Here is a 13145-nt window from a genome sequence, read left to right on the forward strand (position 1 = left end):
CCTTCTCCCTGTATCTTATATGCCATCCTATCTCATTCAGGTGTTGACAAACTATGGCCCTCAGACTGAAATCCTGCCTGCCATCTTTTTTGGTATGGCTGTGAGCTAAGAATGGTTTTCACATTTTTTTTTTTTTTTTTTTTTTACAGAGTCTCACTGTGTCACTCTTGGTAGAGTGCTGTGGCGTCACAGCTCACAGCAACCTCAAACTCATGGGCATAAGTGATTTTCTTTTTTTTTTTTCTTTTTTTATTTTTTTGTAGAGACAGAGTCTCACTGTACCGCCCTTGGTAGAGTGCCGTGGCGTCACACGGCTCACAGCAACCTCTAAGTCTTGGGCTTACGTGATTCTCTTGCCTCAGCTTCCTGAGCAGCTGGGACTACAGGCGCCTGCCACAACGCCCGGCTATTTTTTTGTTGCAGTTTGGCCGGGACTGGGTTTGAACCCGCCACCCTCGGTATATGGGGCCGGCGCCCTACTCACTGAGCCACAGGCGCCGCCCGGCATAAGTGATTTTCTTGCCTCAGCCTCCCAAGTAGCTGGGACTACAGGTGCCCGCTATAACACTTGGCTATTTTTTGATTATAGTTGTTGTTTGGTAGGCCTGGGCTGGATTCGAACCCACCAGCTCTGATGTATGCGACTGGCACCGTAGATGCTGAGCTACAGGCACTGAGCCTTTTTTCACATTTTTTTTTTTTTGTAGAGACAGAGTTTCACTTTATGGCCCTCTGTAGAGTGCCATGGCCTCACACAGCTCACAGCAACCTCCAACTCCTGGGCTTAAGCGATTCTCTTGCCTCAGCCTCCCGGGTAGCTGGGACTACAGGCGCCCGCCACAACGCCCGGCTATTTTTTGGTTGCAGTTTGGCCGGGGCCGGGTTTGAACCCGCCACCCTCGGTATATGGGGCCAGCACCTTACCAACTGAGCCACAGGCGCCGCCCCTTTTCACATTTTTTAATGATAGAAAAAATACTTAAGAATAATATTTTAGGATACATGTAAATTACATAAATATATATATGTAATTTTATGTAAATAAAATACATATATATATTTATGTAATTTACATGTATCCTAAAATATTATTTATAATATATAATATACACACGCACACACACACACACACACACATATATATATATATATGAGACAGAGTCTTACTTTGTTGCCCTTGGTAAAGGGTGATGGCATCATAGCTCACAACAGCTTCAAACTCTTGGGCTCAAACCATCCTCTTGTCTCAGCCTCCTGAGTAGCTGAGACTATAGGTGCCTGCTACAGTGCCTGGCTATTTTTACAGATAGGGTTGGGCTCTTGCTTAAGCTGGTCTTAAACTACTGAGCTCAAGCAATCTACCTTCCTTGGCCTTCCGGAGTGCTAGGATTAGGATTACAGGCGTGAGTCACTATCCTAATGTGAAATTTAAGCATTCACAAAGTACGTGAAATTTAAGCATTCACAAAGAGTTTTTTTGAATGCAGCAACATTCATTTGCTTAGTATTTCTCTTTCTTTTTTTTTGTGTGTGTGTGACAGATTTCTCTGGTCCTGGATAGAGTGCTCTGGTATCATCTTAGCTCACAGCAGCCTCAATCTCTTGGGCTAAAGTGATCCTTTTGCCTCAGGCTTCTAATTAGTGGGGACTACAGGTGCCTGCCATGACACCTGGCTAGTTTTTCTATTTTTATTTATTTATTTATTGTCGGGGTAGCAAACAGAGATTTTATTTAGGAAAAACAAAGAGAAAGTTTAGAGCATTTCCAAAGAGAGTTAGAAGTGGGTCTCAGGAAGGAGAGAAGGTAAGAGCAAAAAGAAGAGAGACTGGTGGCGCCCTTAGCTCAGTGGGTAGGGCGCCGGCCACACCCACACAGGCTGGGTGGGTTTGAACCCAGCCCAGGCCAGCTGAGACAACAATGACAATAGCAACAACAACAATAAAAAAAATAGCCAGGTGTCCTGGCAGGAGCCTGTAGTCCCAGCTACTTGGGAGGCTGAGGCAAGAGAATCACTTAAGCCCAAGAGTTTGAGGTTTGCTGTGAGCTGTGACTCCACCACACTCTACCCAGGGTGACAGCTCAAGCTCTGTCTCAAAAAAAAAAAAAAAGAGAGGCTCTATTTTTATTTTTATTTATTATTTTATTTTATTTTTGAGACAGAGTCTCACTCTGTTGCCCTGGATAGACTGCTATGGCATCACAGCTCTTAGTAACCTCAAATTCTTGGGCTTGAGCTAGCAATCCTCTTGCCTCAGCCTCCCAAGTAGCTGGGACTACAGGCATGTGCCACTACATCCAGCTAGTTCTATTTTTAGTAGAGATGGTGTCTTGCCCTTGCTCAGGCTAACTCCTGAGCTCAGTCTACCCACTTCATCTTCCCAGAGAGCTAGGATTACAGATGTGAGCCATTGCACCCAGCGTATTTTATTTTTATTTTTAGTAGAGACAAGGTCTCCCTCTTGCTCAGGTCTCTAACTCCTAAATTCAAGGGGTCCACCTACCCTGGCCTCTCAGAGTGCTAGGATTACAGACATGAGTCTCTACGTCTAACCCTTACATGTTTTCTGTGTCTTTCATGCTACAGAGATGGAGTTGAGTAGTTATAATATGGCCCATAAAGCTTAAGTATTTACTATCTGGCCCTTTTACAGGAAAGGTTTGTGGATCCTTGCTATAATTAGTTGATTAGCCTCAAGTCTAATCAGACAATAGAAGACGTAATAATGTCAGTCAGAAGATTGAGTCTATTTATAGAATAAGTGTGAATATGAGAATTATAAGTTCAGACTGCTATAGAGATGTTCTGTTGATATCCCAGATACCACAACACAATGTTTATTAGTCATTTCAGTGAAAACAGAAAAGGCAGTGAAGTCTTTCATTCTATAAAGTAATTACATTACTAAAAAATATAGTTTCTAGACCAGGCACTGTGGCTCATGCCTGTAATTCTAGCACTGTGGAAGGCTGAGGCAGGTAGATTGCTTGAGCACTGGAGTTTGAGACCAGCCTGAGCCAGAGCGAGACCCCATGTCTAAAAAAAAAAAATTAGGTGGTTGTTGTGGGGGCCACCTATAGTCCCAACTACTTGGGAGGCTGAGGCAAGAGGATCATTTGAGCCCAAGAGTTTGAAGTTGCTGTGAGCACACACAGCACAGCACTCTGTGGAAGGCAAGAAAGTGAGAGACTCTTGTCTCAAAAAAAAAAAATAAATAAATAAATAAAAAATTTAGTGTTTTAAAACCAGGCAAAACAGGTTTTACATATGCTATCTCAGATGGGTTCTAGCTTAAGAAAGGAAGAACAGGTCTTTCACCATTGTGAACGTGTGGTAGGCATTTGAAAGTACTATAGACAGGCAGATTTTCTTTAGGTAAAATTGCTCAGTGCATTGAATATCCAGTATCTGTAGTAGTTACCCACTAAATCTACATAATGCTCTGCAGTCATTGTGATGACACAAAATTACCCTTCACGTTTTCAAAATGCCCCCAAGGGATGTTACCATCTTCACTGAAAACCACTCTTCTAACCCATCTTTGCCAACCCAGGTAAATCTATCTAAAGTGCATATTTGACCTTTCTATCTCTGTATTTTATAAGCATTTAATGCTTACATTTGCCTTTTGTATACCAGTGATTTTTCAGTTGCTTTCCAGTGTGAATTCTACCTCTGCAGTGTGGCTTAAAGACCACAGGATCTGGTCTTTTTTTGTAGACACAGTCTCACTTTATCACCCCCGGTAGAGTGCTGTGGTGTCACAGCTCACAGCAACCTCCAACTCCTGGGCTTAGGTGATTCTCTTGCCTCAGCCTCCCAAGTAGCTGGGACTACAGGCGCCCACCACAATGCCTGGCTATTTTTTTGTTGCAGTTTGGCCGGGGCTGGGTTTAAACCACCACCCTCAGTTTATGGGGCCAGCGCCCTACCAACTGAGCCACAGGTGCCACCCAGGATCTGGTCTTTAGATCCTATCTTCTTGCCTTGTACTACTTGTGCCAGTAATTTAATAGCACTTAAAAATCTGTCTCTCTCCCTCTCTCTCTCAAATACACACATGTGTACTATGTTGTTTCTTCTTTCAGTTAGTTCATATTGTTATCTATTCCTGGAATCCCCTTTCCCTTTCTCCTCTCTACGAGTCTGTGTATATACATATTTATGTATATACATATGCATCAAATAAACACACATACACACCATATCTCCCATGACTTTTCTGTGTCATTGCACTTAACCATAATATGTGTTTGTGTCTGTCTCCAACACTTGGCAGTTTGTGCAATGTCTGAATAGCGTCTCTCACTCATCTTTGGGTCCTAGCTCTTGGACAGATCTCATTTAGTGTCATTGAGTGAGTAGAAATAGTGAATGAGTGACTGAATGAATAAATGATTGTTGGTCCCAGACAGCTTAATTATCTCCTCTTTTTTTATTTAGAGACAGAGTCTAGCTTTATTGCCCTTGGTAGAGTTTTGTGGCATCACAGCTCACAGCAACCTCCAACTCCTGGGTTAGGTGATTCTTTGCCTAAGCCTCCCAAATAGCTGGGACTACAGGCGTCTGCCACAACGCCTGGCTATTTTTTGTTGCAGTTTGGCCGGGGCCAGGTTTGAATCCTCCACCCGTGGTATGTGGGGCCGGCGCCCTATCCACTAAGCCACAGGCGCCCCCCTAATTAACTCTTCCATAAAAGTAAAATTCTGTCTCACACCCATTGGTCAGTGGTTAGGGCACTGGCCACATGCACTGAGGTTGGCAGCTTTGAAACCCTGCCCATGCTTGCTAAAACAATAATGACAAATAAAAAAAAATATATCGGGGCATTGTGGCGGGCGCCTATAGTCCCAGTTACTTGGAAGGCTGAGGCAAGAGAATCACTTAAGCCCAAGAGTTTGAGATTGCTGTGAGCACTGTTGCAATGGCATTCTACCCAGGGTGACATAGTGAGACTCTGACTCAAATAAATAAATAATAAGTGAAATTCTATGAGAGAGGACTAGGTTAATTCTATTTTGGGAATGGGGTGGGGGAGGCCAATGGAAGGGTTTATTGAGGAAGTAGTTCTTATGCTACCCTAGAAGACACAATAGCACAATGGTTTTGGAGACAGCATTCGAAGCAGTCATTTGTTAACATACTTTTGTGCCCTCACTTTGTTAAGTTTTCTTATAGTATTTTCATTTCCTTCCCCTTTTATTCTGTTTTTTAGATTTATTAGATAATTTACATTGTTTTGAAATTAGACATACCTACTCTGAATACTTTGTAATTTAAAATTCGCTGAACCAGTAGGAATCATACCTGCAAAGTTGATTTGTGATTTTTTTTTTTGTGAGACAGAGTCTCACTATGTCACTCTTTTTAGAGTCCTATAGTGTCACAGCTCACAGCAACCTCAAGCTCTTGGGCTCAAATATTTGATTCTCTTGCCTCAGCCTCCCAAGTAGCTGGGACTACAGGCGCCTGCCACACCACCCAGACTTTTTTGTTGTTGTTGTTGCAGTTGTCATTGTTTAGCAGGCCTTGACTCGCGAACTGGGCTTGAACCCGCCACCTTTGGTGTATGCGACTGACGCCCTACTCATTGAGCTACAGGCGCAGAGCCTGATTTGTGATTTTTTTAAAGTTACATCTCAAAAGGGATTAGGGCCAATAATACTAATTTCGATGTGGAGAGGGGTTTTTTCTTTGGTATTGTCATTCACTTTAGATTTGAATCTGATACACAGGTTTCAAAATGTGTGCCAGTGATAGGTCTGTAAGAAATAGATCCTTAGATCTTTAAATCTTCATTTAAAGGCAAGATAGGCAGGGCATGGTGGCACACACCTGTAATCCCAGCATTTTGGGAGGCCAAAGCAGGAGGCTTGCCTGTGGAGTTCCAGACCAGCCTGGGCCTAGTGAGAGCCTCGTCTCTGTTAAAAAATTAGTCATGTATACTGGTGCATGCCTGTAGTACTAGCTACTTGGGAGGTCGCTGAGGCTGGAGAATCACTTGAGCTAAGGCTTCAGTAAGCTATCTGTGATCAGACCATTGCACTCCATCCTGGGCAACAGAGTGAGATCTTGTCTTTGGGGGCTTTTTTTTTGTTTGTTTAAGACATAGTCTCATTCTGTTGCCCAGGCTAGAGTGCCTTGACATCAGCCTAGCTTACAGCAACCTCGAACTCCTAGGTGCAAGCAATCCTCCTGTCTCAGCCTCTTTAGTAGTTGGGACTACATGGCCCCACCACAACACCCCAGCTAATTTTTCTACTTTTAATAGAGACATGGGGTGGTGCCTGTGACTCAGTGAGTAGGGTGCCGGCCCCATATACTGAGGGTGGTGGGTTCGAACCTGGCCCTGACCAAACTGCAGCAAAAAAATAGCCAGGCATTGGGCGGTGCCTGTAGCTCAATGAGTAGGGTGCGGGCCCCATGTACCAGAGGTGGCCGGTTCATAACCGGCCCTGGCAAAAAAAAAAAACAAAACTGCAAAAAAAATAGCCGGGCGTGTGGCAGGCACCTGTAATCCCAGCTACTTGGGAGGCAGAGGCAGGAGAATCACTTGAGCCCAGGAGTTGGAGGTTGCTGTGAGCTGTGATGCCACAACACTCTACCCAGGGTGACAGCTTGAGGCTCTGTCTCAAAAAAAAAAAAAAAAAAAAGCCAGGCATTGTGGCAGGTGCCTGTAGGCCTAGCTACTCAGGAGTCTGAGGCAACAGAATCACCTAAGTCCAGGAGTTGGAGGTTGCTGTAAGCTGTGATGCCATGGCACTCTACTGAGAGTGACAAAGTGAGACTCTGTCTCTAAAAAAAAAAATAGCGACATGGTATGACACTTAACTCAGGCTCTTCTGGAACTCCAGAGCTCAAGTGATCCCCTCCCACCGCCGCCTTGGCCTCCCAGAGTACTTGGATTACAAGCATGAGCCATCGCTGTTCCTAGCCTGAGAACCTTTCTCTTTTTAAAAAAAATAGTTGATGGACCTTACCTAACAAACACAAACATTGTAAACTAATTGTTTGTATCCTCATATTAATCAGAAATTTTATTTTATTTTCATTTTTTTGAGACAGAGTCTCACTTTGTTGCTCCCAATAGAGTATCGTGGCGTCATAGCTCACAGCAACTTCAGACTCTTGGGTGTAAGAGATTCTCTTGCTTTAGCCTTCCGAGTAGCTGGGACTATAGATGCCTGCCACAATGCCTGGCTATTTTTTTTTCTTAGAGATGGGGCGGGCGGGGAGGCGCGGGTGTCTCACTTCAGCTCAGGCTGGTCTCGAACTCATGAGCTCAGGAGATCTACCTGCCTTGGCCTCCCAGAGTGCTGGGGTTACAGGCATGAGCCACTTCACCCAGCCATAATCTGAAATTTTAAAAATGCCAATGTTATGAGCTTTATTTATGATTATTTTCCTTTTGAATAGAATCTGTCACTGTGTTGATAGAACTTTCATAAGCTTGCCTATTCTCTGGTATAAGACTTGAAAAAAAGATGGTAAAATAAAAAAAAATAAACAAAAAATAGTTTTTGAAAATAGGTTTATGGCCATGTGACTACAATGACATGAAATATTCATGCAATTTTATTTTATCTTTTTAGATTGAGCTTAATGGAATATATTGGTGGAGACCACTATATTAAACTTCTTGTTTTTTTTTTTTTTTTTTAGTATAGATTATGGTCGAAAGAAAAAAAATGCTTTTAGGATTCAGGTAGAAAAAGGTGAGTCTTTTAGTGTTAGTGTTAAATTATCAATAAAGTTACAGAAAGAATTATTTTAGCTCATGGCATTTTTCTTTTGTTTCAGTATTTAGCATCATTAGTAGTGAGAAAGAATTTAAGAATCTAACAGAATTAGAAAATGAACATTTGGCTAAAAGAGCAAGACCAGGTGAAGAGGATAATGAGTAAGTATTACAAAAGGAGTTTTCCCTAAAACATGAACCTAACCACATTACAACCTTACAAAACTTTCAGTGGCTCTTCATTGCCAGCATAATACTGTATAATACTTACCTGACCTTTTGCAGACCTTTACTTCAGCCATACTGAATGTTCATTATTCCCCCAAGGAGGTCAGATTCTTTCTTTGAATCTGCCTTTGTATGGGTGGTTTTCTGTAGCTGGAGTATTCATTTCTTTTCTCAAACTCCCACTCAGACTTCGAGTCAATTGAAGTCAATTGAAATGTTACCGTCTTTGTTAGGCCTTCTTAGACTCATTTTTTAGTGTTTCCTTATGATATCATGTGGTATTGAAATTATTCTTTGTTTTACCAGAAATGTCTCATTATTTTTGTTTTTCTATACCCAGATATAACCTGGGTATATAAAAATGTGCCAATAGTCTCCAAATCTATTGCACAGTGGTTATGGCACCAGCCACATACACTGAGGCTGGCGAGTTCGAACCCAGCCCAGTCTAGTTAAGCAACAATGAGAATTGCAACAGAAAAATAGCTGGGCGTTGTGGCAAGCGCCTGTAGTCCCAGCTATTTGGCAAGGCTGAGGCAAGAGAATCACTTAAGCACAAGAGCTTGTGGTTGCTGTGAGCTGTAAGGTGTCATGCCACTGCACTCTACTGAGGGTGACATAGTGAGACTGTGTCTCAAGAAAAACAAAGTGCCAATTAATTTTCTCATTTAGGAGATAATACTGGCTGGCTTCAGTGGCTCATGCCTGTTATCCTAGCACTTTTAGGAGCCTGAGGTGGGAGGATTGAGATCAGGAGTTCAAAACCAGCCTGGGCAATATAGCAAGTCTTTCATCTCTGCAAAAAAATTATTTAAAAAAAATTGAGCAGGGCATGGTGGCACATGCCCATAGTCCTAGCTGCTTGAGAGGCTAAGGCCAGAGGATTGTTTGAGGCCAGTGAACAATGATGATACCACGGCACTATACCCTGTAGAATAGACCCTGTCTGGGGAAAAAAAAAAAAATTGATTTTTGAAGGTTTTTTTTGGAGACAGAATCTCATTTGGTAGAGTGGCGTGGCATCATAGCTCATAGTAACCTCCAACTCTTGGGCTCGTAGTAACCTCTTGCCTCAGCCTCCTAAGTGCTGGAATGACACAGGTACCCACCAAAATATTATTTTTAGAGACAAGGTCTCGCTGTTACTCAGGCTGGTCTTGAACTCGAGAGCTCAGGTAATCCACCCAACTCAGCCTTCCAGAGTGCTAGAATTATAGGTATGAGCCATCTCACCAGGTGATTGAAGGCTTTTTGTTGTTGTTGTTGCAGTTTTTGGCTGGGGCCGGGTTTGAACCCGCCACCTCTAGCACATGGGGCTGGTGCCCCACTCCTTGAGCCACAGGCACCACCTGATTGAAGGCTTTTTAATAACTTATTAATGTATAATGAACAAATTATAAGCTGTACATTTTTAAAGTATATAATTTGTTAAGTTTTGTTATGTATATACTCATTAAACCATCACTGTTAGGAAAATACTGAACGCTTCCATCAATACCGAAGTCTTCTTTACAATTCATTTCTACCTCCACCTATTATTTCCAAGCAGCCATTGATTGCTTTCTGTCATTGTATATAGATTGCATTTTCTAGAATTTTATATTGATAGAATTATACAGTATATACATTTTTTTTTTTTGAGACTGTCTCATTATATCACCCTTGGTAGAGTGCTGTGGTGTCACAGCTCACAGCAACCTCAAACTCTTGGGCTAAAGTGATTCTCTTGCCTCAGCCTCCTGAGTAGCTGGGACTGCAGGCGCCTGCCACAACACCTGGCTATTTTTTCGTTGCAGTTGGTCAGAGCCGGATTCAAACCCGCCACCCTCGATATATGGGTTCTAGCGCTCTACCCACTGAGCCACAGGCGCCGCCCAGTATATACTTCTAAAATCTGTTTTCTTTCACTTAGTATGATAATGCTGAGCTTTATCAGTGTTTGTATATCAGTAGTATATTGCTTTTGTTGGTGAATATGTATAAACATGCCACAATTTCCTTATCCATTTATCTCTTGATGGGCAGTTGGGTTGCTTTCAGTTTGGGGCTTTTACAAATAAAGCTTCTGTGAATGTTTATGTCCATGTCTTGGTGTAGACAGTATTTCCATTTCAAAGGAGTAGAATAGCTGTGCTATACAGTAGATGCATATTTATCTTTATAAAAAGTTACCACACTTTCGAAGTATTTGTACCATTTTACTTTTTCATTAGCTTCCACATAGCGACAGTCTTTATTTTTTTTTGAGAGCTATTAATCATTTATTTGTAAACAAAGGAGATAAGTTTGAACTCTCCCCACCCCCTGCTCCAAAAAAGGGCAACATTCCAAGGTGTGAGAGGTTGAGTCTCACTCCTAGGTGCTGAACAGCAAGCACCAGGCATGGATGGCTGTGCAAGGCCAGAAAGGTTACGTGGCAGCTCTCTTTAATCCTGACCATACAGAGCGCTTTATGCCCTGTGCAGCCTTCACTTCTTCCCAGTCCAGTTTGATGTCTGGAACCTCTTCTTCTGGCTCTGGATCCTTTCTCAAGGGTCCCTGGGGGGAGGCAACCACAATGGGCAGAGGGCCACATTCCTCCCGGAATTCCACAACATGAAGACCCTTCTTATCAGCCAGCTGTTGATGTGTTTCCTGTTGGGATAGCCCACGGAAGAGGCATCGTGTGAGGTTGAGCATGTTGATGGACCCACAGACCTTGGCATACATGTCTTTGATGCCAATGAGCCAGCAGATGGTAGTGATGGCCCTGTGGCAGTGGGGGGTATAACCTCTAGGTTGTTTCTTCATCTTGATATGTGTCCTTTTATATCTTAAAGAAATATCATGGAATATTGTATGGTCTTCATATCGTTCTATGTAATGCAAATAGTGAATTGCTTTGTTCTTAGCTTTTCTGAAAGCATCTGCCTGTTTGGTGGCTTTCCCATTGGCAAAACCTGCTGCTCCTTGTCCATTTCCCACAGCAACCAGGACACGAACTGACTTCTTTCTCCCCTCTCTTGCTGTCATATTGAAAACATTTCTTACTTCAAGTATCCTGGTATCGGGCTGCGCCTGTGGCTCAGTGAGCAGGGCGCCGGCCCCATATACCAAGGGTGGCGGGTTCAAACCCGGCCCTGGCCAAACTGCAACAAAAAAATACCCGGGCGTTGTAGCAGGCGCCTGTAGTCCTAGCTACTCGGGAGGCTGAGGCAGGAGAATCGACTAAGCCCAGGAGTTGGAGGTTACCGTGAGCTGTGTGACGCCACGGCACTCTACCAAGGGCGATAAAGTGAAACTCTGTCTCTACAAAAAAAAAAAAAAAAAAGTATCCTGGTATCAAAATCCTCGTATGTTTCTCCATTGGGACCAGGGTCAGGGGGACCAAGACTGACACCGCCCCACAAATTTCCGCTCCATCCTCGCTCTCGTTTAACCTTCATCTTCCTCTTGCGGTCCCACTCTTCTCTCTGCTGGATCATCTCAGCCTCTATTTTCTCCTGCTCTTCCTTGCTTCTTTGGGCAATGGTCTGCACTGCTCCATTTTTCATAAGAGGGGCATTCAGACCAGGCCACAGGAAAGCATAGTGCCCTTCGCCAATGATCTGACCCCTGTTCAAATCCTTTCTTCTCTTTTTTTAGTTCTTTTGCCTCTTCCTTTTCTTGCTCTAGCACCAGTCTCTGCTAGAGCACCTTTCTATAGTTCATCTGCTGTCAATTTAGTGAAGAACCTATATGGTCTATACTGCTGGCCCATCCAGTTAGTGGGAGAAGAAATATAGTATTGTGTTTGCAGCGCATGGCTCAGGCTGGTGTACTGATGGTTGCCTCTGGTTCCCAATGATGAGCCATTGTTGACAGTAGTCCTCAATGCCAAAATGGAAGTGGCTCGAAAGGCATTTACAGAAAGTTGCCTGAACAATAAATAACCTGCCAGCCCGCTGCAGTGCACACTGCAGCCGCCATGCTGGAGCCCAGTCTTTATTTTTTTACTTTCAGTTTTAGTTTTTTGAGACAGTGTCTCACTCAGTTGCCCTAGGTAGAGTGATGTGGCGTCACAGCTCACAACAACTTCAAACTCTTGGGCTCAAGCGATCCTCTTGCCTTAGCCTCCCAAGTAGCAGGGATTACAGGTGCCCTCCACAACTCCTGGCTATTTTTTAGAGACAGCATCTTGCTGAGCTCAGGCAATCTATCCTCCTGGGCCTTCCCAGAGTGCTAAGATTACAGGCGTGAGCTACCTAACCTGGGCTATAGTCTTTAATTTTAGTTAGTCTTCTACTATTGTTGTGTTAGCTGCAGGATTTTTTTGTAGATGCTCTTTATCAGATTGTGAAAGTTTTGTTTTTTATATATATATATATATATATATATGTATTTTTTTTTTTAGAGACAGAGCCTCAAGCTATCTCCCTGGGTAGAGTGCTGGGGCATCACAGCTCACAGCAGCCTCCAACTCCTGGGTTCAAGCGATTCTCTTGCCTCTGCCTCCCAAGTAGCTGGGACTACAGGCGCCCACCATAATGCCTGCCTATTTTTTGGTTGCAACCGTCGTTGTTTGTTGGGGCTGGGCTGGATTCAAACCCGCCAGCTAAGGTGTGTGTATGTGGCTGGCGCCTTAGCTGCTTGAGCCACAGGTGTTGAGCCAAAGTTTCTTAATATTCCTATTTTACTGAGAGTTTTTATCACGAGCAAGTATTATATTTGTCAAATATTTTTCTGCATTTATTGAAAAATCTTGGGTGGTGCCTGTGGCTCAGTGAGTAGGGCACAGGCCACAGATACTGAGGGTGGGGGGTTTGAACCCAGCCCTGGCCAAACTGCAACGAAAAATAGCCGGGCGTTGTGGTGGGTGCCTGTAGTCCCAGCTATTCGGGACTAAAAAAAAGAAAAAATCTTACTACAGCTTTTCTTTTCTACTGTTATTTGGTAAATTATATTGATTTAGTGTGTTAAGCCAGTTTTTCATTCCTGGGAAATCAGTTCATTATAACTGAAAATTGATGTAACAACGACTGTTTTTTTTTTTTTTGTTGTTGTTGTTGTTGCAGTTTGGTGGGGGCTGGGTTGAATCCACCACCCTCAGTATATGGGGCGGGCGCCCTACCCACTGAGTCATAGGCACTGCCCCAAGAGTTATTTTCTTATAAATATTTGCTAAAGAAATGTTAAATATTGAGTGGTGCCTGTGGCTCAAG

At 43.2% G+C, this 13145-nt stretch overlaps 2 protein-coding genes across 10 annotated transcripts in view; one reads left to right on the forward strand and one right to left on the reverse strand.

The window, feature by feature from the left end:
- NVL (nuclear VCP like) overlaps positions 1-13145 on the forward strand; it is a 202827-nt gene that overhangs the window by 8886 nt on the left and 180796 nt on the right. For 6 of the 9 annotated variants that reach the window (XR_008383046.1, XM_053605342.1, XM_053605345.1 and 3 more), the window contains exons 3-4: positions 7662-7714; positions 7800-7899. The exons of 2 other annotated variants lie outside the window; for them this stretch is intronic. Coding sequence is in view for 5 of the 7 variants with exons in the window: in XM_053605342.1 (XP_053461317.1) it covers positions 7662-7714; positions 7800-7899 (153 nt within the window). In the remaining 2 variants the exon portion in view is untranslated. The remainder of the gene's footprint in view (positions 1-7661; positions 7715-7799; positions 7900-13145) is intronic. One more of the 9 variants, XM_053605349.1, reaches the window with a different exon arrangement.
- On the reverse strand, positions 10228-11978 carry LOC128596030 (28S ribosomal protein S5, mitochondrial-like). The gene is given in 3 exon segments (XM_053605369.1): positions 10228-11014; positions 11290-11587; positions 11590-11978. Coding segments are annotated over 3 exon segments (1053 nt in total). The 5' UTR covers positions 11705-11978; the 3' UTR covers positions 10228-10374.

The sequence above is a fragment of the Nycticebus coucang genome, chromosome 10 (assembly GCF_027406575.1).
Source record: "Nycticebus coucang isolate mNycCou1 chromosome 10, mNycCou1.pri, whole genome shotgun sequence".
Lineage (NCBI taxonomy): Eukaryota > Metazoa > Chordata > Mammalia > Primates > Lorisidae > Nycticebus > Nycticebus coucang.